Source organism: Sorex fumeus, unplaced genomic scaffold, assembly GCF_029834395.1.
Source record: "Sorex fumeus unplaced genomic scaffold, SorFum_2.1 ptg000061l, whole genome shotgun sequence".
NCBI lineage: Eukaryota > Metazoa > Chordata > Mammalia > Eulipotyphla > Soricidae > Sorex > Sorex fumeus.
This window is the reverse complement of record NW_026606118.1, coordinates 41209344-41223325: the sequence shown is the minus strand read 5'-3', so window position 1 is coordinate 41223325 and position 13982 is coordinate 41209344. Positions and strand designations below refer to the sequence as shown.

At 41.6% G+C, this 13982-nt stretch overlaps 2 protein-coding genes across 6 annotated transcripts in view; one reads left to right on the top strand and one right to left on the bottom strand.

The window, feature by feature from the left end:
* TPD52L1 (TPD52 like 1) overlaps nucleotides 1-730 on the top strand; it is a 107907-nt gene extending 107177 nt beyond the window's left edge. For 3 of the 5 annotated variants that reach the window (XM_056126076.1, XM_056126075.1, XM_056126074.1), the window contains one exon: nucleotides 52-194. In XM_056126076.1, the coding sequence (XP_055982051.1) occupies nucleotides 52-61 (10 nt within the window). In that variant the 3' untranslated portion in view covers nucleotides 62-194. Of the gene's footprint in view, nucleotides 1-51 lie in introns of all 5 variants that reach the window. The other 2 variants (XM_056126073.1, XM_056126071.1) reach the window with 2 other exon arrangements.
* Nucleotides 731-7201: 6471 nt separating this feature from the next.
* Nucleotides 7202-13982, bottom strand: part of HDDC2 (HD domain containing 2) — a 31721-nt gene continuing 24940 nt past the window's right edge. Inside the window, exons 5-6 of the mRNA XM_056126242.1 lie at nucleotides 12092-12230; nucleotides 7202-7471 (exon numbers count right to left, since the gene is read on the bottom strand). Coding sequence (XP_055982217.1) covers nucleotides 7374-7471; nucleotides 12092-12230 — 237 coding nt within the window. The 3' untranslated portion in view covers nucleotides 7202-7373. The remainder of the gene's footprint in view (nucleotides 7472-12091; nucleotides 12231-13982) is intronic.

Below are 13982 nucleotides of genomic sequence, written 5' to 3'. Positions count from 1 at the left end.
GCAGAACTTGAGAACTTGAGTATCTTAAAACACCCCATTGTATTTTTTCAGACGAAAGTAGGCGGAACGAACCAGGGCAGAGGGAGCTTCGAAGAGGTGCTCAGCTCTACTGCACATGCCAGTGCACAGAGCTCTACCGGCGGCCCTCTGCGCAGTGATGAAGAGCTGAAGTGCTAGAATCTTCCCACCCCGCCGTGCACCCTCACGTGAAAACCCTGGCCTCCACTCTGATCTTCAAATGCCCCCGCACTACCACCGACGAGTAAAATGATTTCTATCTGCGTTTGTGTTGCTCATGAGACACGCCTGACCATCGCACTCTTGAGTTTTCACCCATTGTCAACTTTTCAGATTGGTCCCCTGGATACAAAACAGGGCAGAACCCACCTCTGTGTCATTCAACAAAGGGTTTCCCACCATAGCTCTTAGTTTTGGTTCCTGGTGTGCATGTCTTGGAGGGCATTCCCGTTCCTTCAGTTCCATCCTTTCTGCCAGGATGGAGCGCTCACCATCTCCAAAAATGGCAGTACTCACTGCACACGTCTTCCGACTGCTTGTGATCCCTTGCTCACATCAATTATGTACGTTTATTTAAGAAATTAAAATTAATTGGTTTTAATAACGACTCTGAATTCTTAATTTAAGTCTTCAGGGGTATGGCTGAACTTAAAAGGGGGTGTCTGGGTGTCTGTGATTCTGCAGATGCTATATTTAAGTCAGATCCTGCTGATTTGGTGATGGGGAGGGGTTGAGATGTAAGTAATTGTAAATGCAGCTTCCTTGAACTGCTAAACTATCTCCAGTTCCGAACATCTCTTTGATAGACAGTAAGTAGTGAACTCAGAAAGGAGGGCAAGTAAGTAGAAACCAGAGGGCAAGTAGAAACTAGAGAAGTGAAGTTCTACATTCAACCCCTTTCTCCTGAATAACATACCATCGGAATATAGTCTGATTTCAGGAGTCGCCCTTAATTGCATTGCTAGATTTTCTTTTCTAAGTGGTATCATTCATTTGTTACTACGGAGCAGAGTTACATCCTACAGATATATTTTTTTAAATGTTCAGTGAAGAGGCCTAGAGACTAAAGTTCACAATTAAACATCTCTATGTATAATCGACATTATAGAGCTGTAATGTATTTTTATGACAATTACTCATTTTTAATTATAGAAGAGAACTGGATTTGTGACTCTTCCATAAAACCAATCTAAACAATTCTATTCAGGCGAATACAGCACATCTAACTGAAGATTCAGGTCACGTGATCACTAAGGCCTGCAGTCTTAGTGATACTTTGGGGCAATAAACTTAAACCAGAGCAGACAAATATGGACACAGAAGCCTAGAGAGTAAGAATCCATATCCTTAATGTATCCATCTAGACTGTGGATTTAAGCCAAATCCCGTTCTGGGCGGTTGCTTTTACCTGCTGTATACAGGTACTCAATCTCTGTTACAGTCTGCAGCAGCCTGCGACATTTGAAATGATCTTCTGTAAAATCACATGTACCTTACTGATCACATGTAGCACACAGTATAAATAAAGTCATGTTGCCATGAACAAATGTTTTCATTCAACCATCTTCTGCACACAACTGTTTCAGAGTTACAATCTGAAAATAGCACAATAAAATTGGATACAAGAACAACTAAGAAAATGAGCGCTGGGAACGTGGCTCAGTGATGGAGCACATAAATGCCCAGCACATCCGAAGCTCTGGGCTGGATGCCCACCACCATGAAAACAGAAAAGAAAATTAGAGCGACAGTCCCAAAATTTCACGTTCATTTTATCCACTTGTAACTCTTCAACAATTTTTATTTCTCAATTTTTTTAAAGAATTATATTCATATCCTAATAATTGAAAGAAAAAAATTTAAATTATATTTTGGCAGGGAGTAACATAACGGCCATGGCGTGAATAGTTCTTTTCCATTTTGTCATAAATTATATGTGAATAAACTATATCACTTCAATGAGCTAACAAATCGGTTGATGGTAGATGAGTCAACCTTGTTTAGTTTCTTTTTCTCACTCAACAGCTGTTTTTTCTCTCACTACATGTACAAGTTCATTCCAACTTCACTAACTGCCTAGTTTCTCTTTTTTTGTCCTGCTGACATCAGTTTACATGCTGTAAGTTATATATTCCACAAGTGCTAAAAGCTATTTGCACAGTGCAAATGGATATAACCTTTACTCACAAATCAAAATGACTCAGTTCAAGGTTATGAATACAAAAATGATAGCAAAAATCAATAACAAAATGTATCTCAGTACATTGCAATCAAAATTCAGTCTAGAATCTGAGTGTCAGTTGTGGTTATACAATAAACTCATAAAAATATGTAGATTTTGTGATGTAACCATTTACCACTTTTTAAATGTTATCACAACGATGGGCAACAGTCATGTGTGCTGAAACTTGATCTTAAATTCCTATCCTATAGACTGACTTCTAGTAGGTCACATTCCCAAAGAAATAAACATCTTAAATTATGTTTCCTTACAGACTTCATCTTAAACCACAAATGAAACAACTTTTTTTTTTTAATGAAAAAAAGTAAAGTGAAGTAAAGGCCCTCCCGTTGATCATCGATTTGCTCGAGCGGGCCCAGTAACGTCTCCATTGGAGACTTTGTTGTTACTGTGTCTGGCATATCGAATATGTCACGGGGAGCTTGCCAGGCTCTGCCGTGTGGGCCGAGATACTCTCGGTAGCTTGCCGGGCTCTCCGAGAGGGGCGGAGGAATCGAACTTGGGTCGGCCATGTTGGCTGCGTGCAAGGCAAACGCCCTACCACTGTGCTATCGCGTTAATGAAACATTTTTATATGTCATGCCATTCATAGTGATTACCATGAAGAGAACACTAGGAATCTAAACTACTATTCTGTCACTGTTACAAAATTACATACAAGCTTGAGAGTTACTGGGACTCAGTATAAAAAAAAAATGGTGCTGTGAATTTTAACTATTAACACTTTCCTCTTATCAAATTGAAGTTTGAGTGAGTGTGATAAGGGAAGATGGTAATTATGGTCTTAAGGTGCTTAAAGGCTGCGGACCCTAAAGTCACCATCCAGTTAAAGAAATTAACTCCTGCTGTATCACCCTATTTAAAATTTTAAAATTCCTGGATAACATGGTGGCATTTGTGGCCATGTGACATTTCACACTCTATACCACTGATGCATCAAGCGTAGCACGCCACATTTGGTAGGGTGTAACATAGAAGGCAATCAATCTCAATTAAAAAAAAAAGTGCTAATTTATATAGGCTCAACCTTTAACAACATGTTAGTAATCTGTTATACAAGGGCTTAATAGCTCCAGGATGAGAAACAACAATGTTCACACACTTTCCTCTAAGGAAACTTTTTTGGATCATTTTTAGTGGATTATTCATAACAAGCAATACAAAATAAATTATTTCAATTCTGCTTGGGGGGGACAGGGTTTGGGGTTCGGGATGGAAATATGGTGGTGGGAAGGTGTAATGGTGGTGGGATTGGTGTTGGAATATTGAATGTAATAAATTATTGTGAACAACTTCATTAAAAATAAAATTGAATTATAAAAATGAAAGAGGTTCGGAAAGATAGTATTGGAGATAAGCCTTGGAGACTACTGACCTGGTTCACTCCCCAGGATGGCCTGGTCTCACTGATACCTCCACAAGTGACTCCTTCACACAGACAAAGCCAGGAGTAGCCCAGGAAGACAGGACCCCAAACCATACCCCCTAAAGCAGTGCTTTTAAAAAGAAATAGAAAGTGGGTATTCAAATAAAACTTCAAATGGGGTACTAAATAAAACTTCAAATATTTGGCAAAATTACACAGTTAAATTTTTTTTTTTGTCATATCAGGTGGTGCCCAGGACTTACTCCTGGCTCTGTGCTCAAGGATCACTCCAAGGAGGGCTCCAGGAACCATACAGAATGAAAGAGATCAAACCCAGGTTGACTGTAAGCAAGGCAAATGTCTTGCCAGCTGTACTCTCACTCTAGGCCTGCATGCTTAATTTTGACTACTCATTAAGAATGGTCACTGTCACTGTCCTCCCGTTGTTCATCGATTTTCTCAAGTGGGCACCAGTAATGTGTCCACTGTGAGACTTGTTGTTACTGTCTTTGGCATATCTTATACGTCATGGGTAGTTTGCCAGGATTTGCTTTGTGGGCGGAATACTCTCGGTAGCTTGCCAGGCTCTCGAGAGGGGCGGAGGAATCGAACCTGGGTTGGCCATGTGCAAGGCAAACACCTTACCTGCTATGCTATCACTCTGGCCCATTAAGAATGGTTAAAGTCTTTATTTTACCTTTCTGAAAAAGTTGAACACTTTCAGGTTATACCATAAAGGAGTATATATCAAAGTAAACAAAAAATAACCATGTTTTCCACAGAAAAACATTCTAGTCTCTATGAATACCAAGACTGGAAAATGACCTAAATAAAGTTTTAGGTATTAGATATAGAAGATGCTTTATTACAGGGTTCCTTCCCCCTTGTGCCCCCCTCCCCCCACACACAGGTCATGTATCAACCTAAGACTTTGAACATTCTGGAATGGACATATTTCAAATACCAGGGACACTGAGAATTATAATAGCTGGTGAAATGCCAGTCCACAGAGGAAAACACAAAATGATTTTTTTCTTTGAATTAAATCTAAGAATAATCATTTACTCTGCATTAAAATGATAAGGTGTATTACTTAGAAGAACAATTCCAGATACATAATATGTAACTTCTGAGATAAAAAAATTAAATGATAATGCTCAAATATCCATAGAAATTGACCAGGTGAAGATAGTATTTTCTTCTGGTGATTTTCAATTTTGTTCTTATTAAGTAATATTTATAGCACCATAATATTTGTTTTAAGACGTCACCTTAGTAAGGAAAGTGTGGGTTTGAATGTGAAACTTGACTGGTAGGTAGATGCAAAACTAAAATAATGCTTAAGTGATCAGCATGAATTCAACCCAATAGAGATTTCCAAAGTCTGTGAACTTATGAAAACACAAGGCAAACATTCTCTAATAAAACTCCAGGACTATAGAAATCTGGTTATATTTAAACTGCATCTGGGCTTATTTTGTGTGCATGTCCTCATCCCAGGAAAACACAAGTACTGGTAGACAGAGCTGTTTTCCTACTAATCACCCCTCCAGTAAAAGTCAAGCTTTACTAATGTTTAACCACTTTTTTTTTCCCTGGTGGAACATGATTTCTATGCAGAGCAGCATTGCCCAATTCTGTGCAGACCAGCTCTGTACATATGTGTGCTGCTTCGGAAGAGACCATTCACCTTGCTTCCTGCAGAGTGGGTATCCATGGATACTGCTAAGAGTTTCCAAAGAAACGCTGCCTAGAATTCTCTCCATGCCAGCCCAAAGGCGGTTTTCAAATGAAAACTGACACTGGAATTAAAGAGACAGGTATCACTGTCCCACACCAAAATATGGGGGCGGATTTGCACAGACAGTTTTTCATTTCTCACGGTTCAGCAAACATTCAGAATTTACAATCAAGCAGGGTGGATGTCTTAACATCTTAACCTGTAACAAGGAAATGTCTCACAGTCAGGTCTACTGTGTAATCCCAGCATGATCATTTTGTCTTGTTTTGTTTTTGTTGGGGGGGGGGGGAGTGCACAGCCAGCGATGCTCAGAGGTAACTCCTGGCTCTGCACTCAGGAATCACTTCTGGTGGGCTTGGGGACTATACAGGAAGCCAGGAATCGAACCTGGGTTGGCTGTGTGCAAGGCAAGCACCCTGACCTCCGTACCATCCTCTCGCCCTGCCCACCACAATCTTTTATTAAGTATTTCATGCCTACTGATAAATTTTCCTATAAACATGTCCTTAAGACTTACAAATCAAAGAACAGAAAGTAGGAGAGGAAGACCTGTGGCACTGGAAATTGTATGCCCCAATTTCTATTCCAAAATGATAAAAAAAAGATCAGGGTTAAGGGGTGAAACCTGTTAGGGAAGTTTGTAAGTCTATGATCAGGATCACAAGTAAAATTAATACAGTGATAATTATTTTTACACAGTGATAGTTATTTTTAAAGCATCATTTCATCTGAGGTTAGAACACATTCACGAATCACGATCATCCTGTTATTCGTCGATTTCCTCGAGCAGGCACCTGTAACGTCTCCTTCTTCCTAGCCCTGAGATTTTAAAAGAGCCATATTCAATGCTCTTTCAGGGTTAGGAGAATGAGACCCATCATTGTCACTGGTATTTGGTGTATTGAGTACTACACGGGAAGTTTGCCAGACTCTGCCACGCAGGCAGGATACTTTCAATAGCCGGGTTCTCCAAAGGGAAAATGAGATAATATAACATACGGAGCCGTGCACTTCCGGGAGCTGGGTTTTATAGTCTCTGTGTCTTGCCCATTGATGGGACCAACCTGGTGCTGGCGGCAGCTGGTGGGTGTGATGCCTACCTACTGGAAGATGGGGGATCTGGGTGGAGAAGGCCCAGTCCCAATCCGAGCAGGCTTGGAGATCTATGCCCCGGGACCTGCATGCCTGGGTTCCTCTGCCAGTTCCTTCATGCATGAGACTTGTCCGGACGTGTGGAGAGTGGTCTCAGCATGGCTGTAGCTGGTTCTGGAGGTCTTCGGCTGCTGCAGCTCTGCTAGGGTGGGAGGGGGGAGGGAAACTCAACCTGCCTCCCTCTAAGGTGCCCCAGTGAGGACAGCCAGGCGCGGGGGCAGGAGACATATAATAGAACACATTATATTTAGTTAACCCTCTCAGCCCTTCAGCACAGTGTTCTTATCACTAAGTCAATAGAAGAACCATTGTTACAAGCAATTTTAATTCAACTTTCTATCATTCAATGAAATTTCCTTTTAGGGACAGTCTATTAATTCATAATGATAAAAAAAAATCCCCTTTCCAGGGGCCAGAAAGATAGTACTGGGTAGGGCACTTGCCACACTCATGTCCGACCTGGGTTATATTCCTGGCAGTTCGTATAGTTCCCAAGCCTGCCAGGAATGATTCCCGAGAACAGAATCAGGAGTAAACCTGAGCACCACTGGGTGTGGTTCCCAAAAAACCCCCCAATTTAAAAAAATTACCAAAAATAAAATCTGCCAAATGAAAAATATTAGGAATTTAGTTTATTTGGTTCATAAAACTCCCCACCCCATGGCATTTTCATGACCAGATCCTATTTTCTACTTTTATTGTCCATTTTTTATTCATTTTTCACTGAAATCCAGCAATTAAAAAAAAAACTCACCTCTGGGGAAAAACAACAGATCAACAGTGTCAAAACACAATAGCATAAAACAGAAAAATAAAATATTTGTCACAGTAGCACAGCAACATGGAGCATCATCTCAGGAGTTGGGCTTCCTGGCTATGGCGGCAATGTCAGCATTTCTTTGTGCTTCTAGTTCAGAAACAAGCTGGACTATCTCAGGGTGAGTGAATTTTCCTGCAAAGCAAGGGAGATGAAATATGAGTTTCTTTTGCTTACTCTCGGGGGTGACCAGGGACTCTGGTCCATCATCTGACCTATACTGCCCTACCATGAAGAACTCAATTCCAACTCCTGGAGAGGGCCAAAGAGGATGGCAATGGAGCATATTCTCTGTGACCCAATGTCACAGAACACAGAGTAACACTTGGGCAAACTGCTGATTATATGGGGGGGGTGGGACGGACTCCAACAGGCAGCCCCCCACCAAACTAGAACAGAGTTCAGAGAACTGAAAACAATCCGGGCAAGCAGAACCTGTAATTAGCTCAGAGGCACCAACTACCTACAGAGAAAAGACTAGAAGCAAGATAGGAGAAAGGCTCTCCCAGGATGCAGACAAGAACTCGAAGTCTACCCAGAAACTAACAGATCTGCGCCTCATTCCCTGCTCTCCAGCCCTGCCCAGTTTCTACCCTGGGCAACCGTAACTGAGCTCCAAGCTCTTCGATCAGTAGGGGCTGGGGAGAGGAATGTTAAAGCTGGCATCCCTTTCCTGTCTTCTCTAGCCTGATGCTCACTGTTCATTTCTTATTAAGCTCTGTTTCATGTACTTCCCATCATTAAATCTCTTCACTCAACACTCTCTTCACTCTTGCTCGTCCCATGGATCCAGCTTACTCTCAAGTTCTCCCATGAGTGGGCATTCTCACACTGCTCTTACCACGGGGCTTGGACCTATCCTCAGACTCTGCTCCTTTCTGCTATCAGCTCATCCGCTACCCAACGGAGTCAAAATTCTGCTGTGAGACTTGACTATAGACTCCTTTTCCAGCTGCAATCATCTACATGTCCACAAACCTTTACTCTGGAAAACTCTAGCTTCAGTTTCATGCTCACTCACAATTTTTAGTGATTAGGAAGTTGAAGAGCCTTTCAATAACTCAACCCGTTCATTCTGTGGCCTCCACTCCCACAGAAATATTCTCCCTCCTTAATCACTTCTTCCCAGAAACATACTACAATTCATCTGTAACTATTTAAGAGGATAAAACTGCCTCTGTATTTGTATATTAGATCCCACCGCAGCAATCTGCACACCTCCTTATTTCCCTGATTATGTCTATCAGCAAATAAAATATCTGTTTATCTTGTCTTAAAAACACTCACTTGGCCATGCATCCCTCTCGAGCCTACACTCCCCTTTAAACAAATTCTCAAAAGGACAGTTTATACTCACTGTCTCATTCCTTTCCTCCACCTTTTTTATTTAGGAGGTAAACTATCTCCTATACAAGACATAATGTTTTAAGTCTGATGGCTATCTATACTTTGCTTCTTGAAGCACCCTTCTCCTTTTGCTCCGGAGACTCCTGATTTTCTTCCCTCACTATTCTTCCCCTCTTCTCCATCTAAATGAAACTCGATCCTTCAACTTGCTAGCTCAATTCTTGGATGCCCCACTACAAATCCTAAGGACTCTCCTCAAAGGATTCAGAATCTGACCACTTCTTGCTTTCTCTACTATCATCCAAATGACTGTTTCCCACTTAGATACTACAGCAGCCGTCACTGTTTTCCCTCCCTTCCAACCTAAGTAGTTCTTTCAAGATACAAGTCAAACCATTAGTCTGGTGCTTCACATCCTGCAAAAAATCCTCACCTCAATCAGAGAAGAAACTAATGTTCTACACTGACCTCATTCCACTTTTCCAGGTACATCTCCCACATTCTCCCATTTACTCCTTTAGCTCCATATTGTTTCTCAAAACATAAGATTCAAGAGGTTTTTTAAGACAGAAAATCGCCACTGAGCTGTGATTGATTCAGAGAAATTCTTAGTATTATCAAGTTAAAATTTATAAATTTTCAAAATTCTCATGATGAGTCTATTTTTACCTCTAATTGGCTTTTCCTTCTTTAGGAATTACTGAGAAAAGAAACTAGTTCTTACATCAGTCACATTATTTTTTAATTTTTAAAAAATTTTTTATTAGTGAAACACCATGAGATACAGTTGCAGACTTACAAATTTTTGTGCTTGGGTTTCAGTTATACAATGTTCGAGTACCCATCCCTCCACCAGTGCCCATTTTCCACCACCATGGGTCCCAGTATCCCTCCCACCCCGCATCCCCCCATCCCACCCTGCTTCTGTGGCAGGGCATTCCCTTTTGTTCTCTCTCTCCTTTTGGGTGCTGTGGTTTGCAAAAGAGGCATTGAGTGGCAATCATGTTCGGTCTATAGTCTACTTTCAGCATCCATCTCCCATCCTGGGAGGATCCTCCTAACACCCTTTATTTTGGTGCTCCCTTCTCTATCTGAGCTGCCTTTTCCCCTAGCATGTGCAGCTGGCCTCCAAGCCATGAAGTAAACCTCCTGGTAATTATCTCGGCTATTCTTGGGTGTTAGTTTTAAAATACATATTGTACACCACAGTGAAATGAACAGTCACTCTATCTATTTTTATACATTGCATTATGATCACCCCCAAAAGTCTAGTCTCCATTCATCCCCAGTTACCCAGAAGGTACAGGGACCCTTTATCTCAATTTAGATATGGGCAACTCACGATCTGATTGGACTGAGATTTAAGTTCCTCGATAAAATATGGAGTTAAAACTAAGTGATTCTTCCATTTCCCACATTTTTTGGATTCTGCTAGTATTCTCATGTTTCATTTTCTATTTTCACTGTGAATGTATCAAAACAGAAAAGTGTTAAAATGAAATTTATATTTTAGTTATAATAGTGAACATGCTAGTTTTTAAACAACATCATTGCTTACAGCAAAGAGCCTGGAAAGAAACCTTTGCCTCAAAGGGTCAGAATATAACTGATGTATTGTGGGCTACATGGGCTCTTGAAATTACTCAACTCTGGTGAATAGCAGCTTGAGTTATATACAAAAAGAATGAGTGGGAGTATGGTTGCTTCAGTGAAACTCTGCTCACACAACAGGGAACAGGTTAATTTGGTTCACAGTTGGATGGTCCCTGGTTTCTAACAGTGTTCTATATAACTAAAGTGAAAAATTCTTCAGTACTTATTTCCACTAGTGACCTTAGCTTTCACGCTTATTATCTGGTGAAGGGGCAGGTGGGGAAAGGGAGGAGAACCTGTTAGGAGCATCGCTAAGAAGAATGCAAGTCTGAGTGTGACAGGATGCGGCAAACTCAAGATCAAAAGCAAACTGAGCATACATAAGGGAATATTTAATGCTGACAAGGGGTAATAGGAAAGGAGATCTAAGGACCTTCACAATGGAGGAATGACCTTGAGACACTGGGACATTTGTAGATTACTACTCAAAAACCTCAGAATTTTGGTTTTTTTGGAAGAGGAAAGTCAAAATGCTGTGCTTCTTTGTATGTCTTTTAAAATGGAACAATAGCTCTGTCTACAAGAAAAGGAGTTTATTGATACAGATGGGATGAACTAAAAAATGGGACAATAGGTCTGTCTAAAAAAAAAAAAGAGCTTATTGACACAGATGGGATAAACCAGCCATCTTGATGAGGTCAAGGTATAAGTTAGTTTAGTTCAATAAATCTATACAGAACTCATCTATAGATAATGGGACTAGAAGAGAGAGGGGGAAAAAAGAATATAGAATCAACTTGATTATCATCTAAATCCTGTAGAGTTTCTATTTACTTTTTTTTTTTTAGGTCACTCTGGCTTCTGAGACATTCCAGAAAGGTTGTCTCTAGCAGGACTGTCCTGGGGGACAGAGGCAGAGTTCACCTGAAGAAGTCCCAGGGGCAAGAGACTAAGTTTTAGTCCTACGTTTTTGGTTGTTGTTTTGGTCCACACCCAATGACTTATTCCTGGTTCTGCAATCAAGGATCACTCCTGAGTGATACAAGGAACAACATGAACACCAGCGCTCATTAGTAGAGCCATGTGTCTCCTCACTCTGAAACAGATGAAGACAGAGCTTATTTCCAGGTAGAGTCCTAAATACTTAATATGAATTAACTCTAGGTTATACTGTCCTCTTACCCACACCATCACAAACTACTACACTATATCCTCCAATTACCTTATCAGCTAGATTGTGTAATGATTCCCATTTTAAAGATAAGGACACTGAGGCCTACAGATGTTAAATGACTTACTGCAGATTACCTGGACTGTATGCAGCAGAATCAAGATTTAAATCCAAATAATCTGACTCTTGGACAGTGCTATAAAGCACTATAATAGTGATTTCAACTATCTGGGATTTTCTTCAAGTCCCTATTTCTTCCTCCAACTTATGTATCTGTGCATCTAAAAATCAACTGCAGGCTACAAAGCATTTCCATATACCTTACCTCTCCTGTGTCTCAAATCTATGACTTAAGTAGGGTGGCTATTAGGAGGGGGCTTAGAGTCTGAGATTTTAGAGGGGGCTCCAGGAGCACCAACTAGCAGTGGGTGGGAGAGGCAGGCCGGGAGCCCAACGCTCACGCTCCAGGGCCTCGCACTCCTGTCTACCACACAATCCCTCCCCCGGCACCCACACTGATTTCCAGATGCTCCCTATCAAAGGGCCAGAAAAGGGTAGCAGCAGTGTGGTTTGCAGAGTTAGCTGCTGTACTAAGATTAAGCCAGACCAAAGTAAAGAGTCACTGAGGACCACATGGAATATACCTGCTGTGGAATCATAGAAGTCCTGCAGCCTCCCGGGCTTGTTCTCCTGGGCTTCGTATTCATGTGCTTGGAGAATCATCTCGCACTGGTCCAGCTGCTTCACAAACTTGGCTTCTGCACTGGACTGGGTCTCGTACTCCTAAACAAAGAGACCAGGAAACTGACCTAATTAGGTCTGCAGTAGAGAGTGCTCCAGGAAAATTCTGATTTTGGTACCTGAAATTCAAGCCACAGTGGAAGGCACATTTTGTGTTAGCCACATCTCTCCATGGCATACAAACCCTCTGCAGAATTTCATGTGCAAACGCACAGCCACAAACTGGCACTTAAAGGAAGAGGCAGCACCCCCAACTTAGCTTTAGGCAGGGACACTTCCAAGCTCTTTTCTTCCTTAATATCTTGTCTTCATTTCCAGTGTTAGTCCTTCATCCACCTGAGGGAGTGGTTTACCTTTGTTTTTGGAACCACCCAGCGGTGCTTAGGATTTATTGCTGGCTTTGCAACGGGAATCACTCCTCCCTATGCAGGGAAACATACTGTGCCAGGATCCAACCTGGGTCGGCCACATGCAGAGCAAGAGCTTTACCTCCTCTACTATTGCTCTGAATCTGTGGTTTCACCTTTTCAGTTTGTTTGCTTTGGGGCCACACTCAGCTGTGCTCAGGGCTTACTCCTGGCTCTGTGCTGGAGATCACTCCTGGTGGAGCTTAGAGGACCATAAGGGGTGCCTGGGACAGAACCGGTTGGCTGTGTGCAAGGCAAGTGCCTCACCCACTGTACTATCTCTCCAGTTCCCTGTGGTTTACTTTTTATTATTTTATTTTTTTATAAAGTTGTTCACAATGGTTGATTGCGTTCAATATTCTAACACCAATTCCACCACCATTACACCTTCTCACCACCATATTTCCATCCTGAACCCCAAACCCTGACCCCCAAGCAGAACTGAAGTAATTTATTTTGTATTGCTTATTATAAATAATCCACTAAAAATAAGACAAAAAAGGTTTCTTGTAAGAAAGTGTGTGGAGATTGTTGTATTTCACCCAGGAGACATTAGGCCCTTTTATGAGACTAGTAACATACTGTTAAAGGTTGAGCCTCGTGTACTTTTATATATTTCCCCCTAAGATTGGTTGCCTTCCCAATCAAATGTGGCGTGCCACTCTTTTATACCAGTGGGTGGGTCTTTTATATCAGTGGTGTATATGAGCTAGGCCCGTCCGAGCATGTGGAGAGTGGCTGTGACCCTCACAGTGGTTGAGTTCTGGAGGTTTTCGGCTGCTGGGACTGACTCTGTTGGGATGTGATTTACTTTTTAAACTTAAACTAATATTCCACCTTATGCTTCTAAAATTATTTTCAACTTCATTTAATGTCCAGCATTTTCCATTCAGTGAATTTCTAACTTTTTCATTTAGTTTTCATTACCACTTACTCTGGGACTCTGCCCTTAGCTTCCAACTAAGGATGATTTCCTCAAATCCTTCTGGGTTAAGACTTGGGGAGAGAGTTAGGACCTAAGAGTTTCCATGCACATGGTGTATGCAAGTGCTGGGCCAGGGAGTCAGTGGAGGCCAGAGAAGGGAAGTAGCTCCTCTCCTTTCCCTCTTCCCACTGGTTCCTCCCTGTGTGCAAACCTGAACAAGAAGCTCCAGGAGATCAGCTTCTTAGGGTCTGAACCTGTCACACAGCCACAAGTTTCAATTAAGGCTATGTAGAATCATTCTTCTATTAAGACCGTAGTGTTCCCAGCAAAGTTCTCATTTGGAATTCTACCCCAGATGTGTTCAGATAATGAACCTGTCACGCTTTCTGGGGAGGTAATGTGATATGAATCACAGAAGGTTGCCTGTGTTTTTTGAGACGCCTTATTCTCCATGAGGCAGTT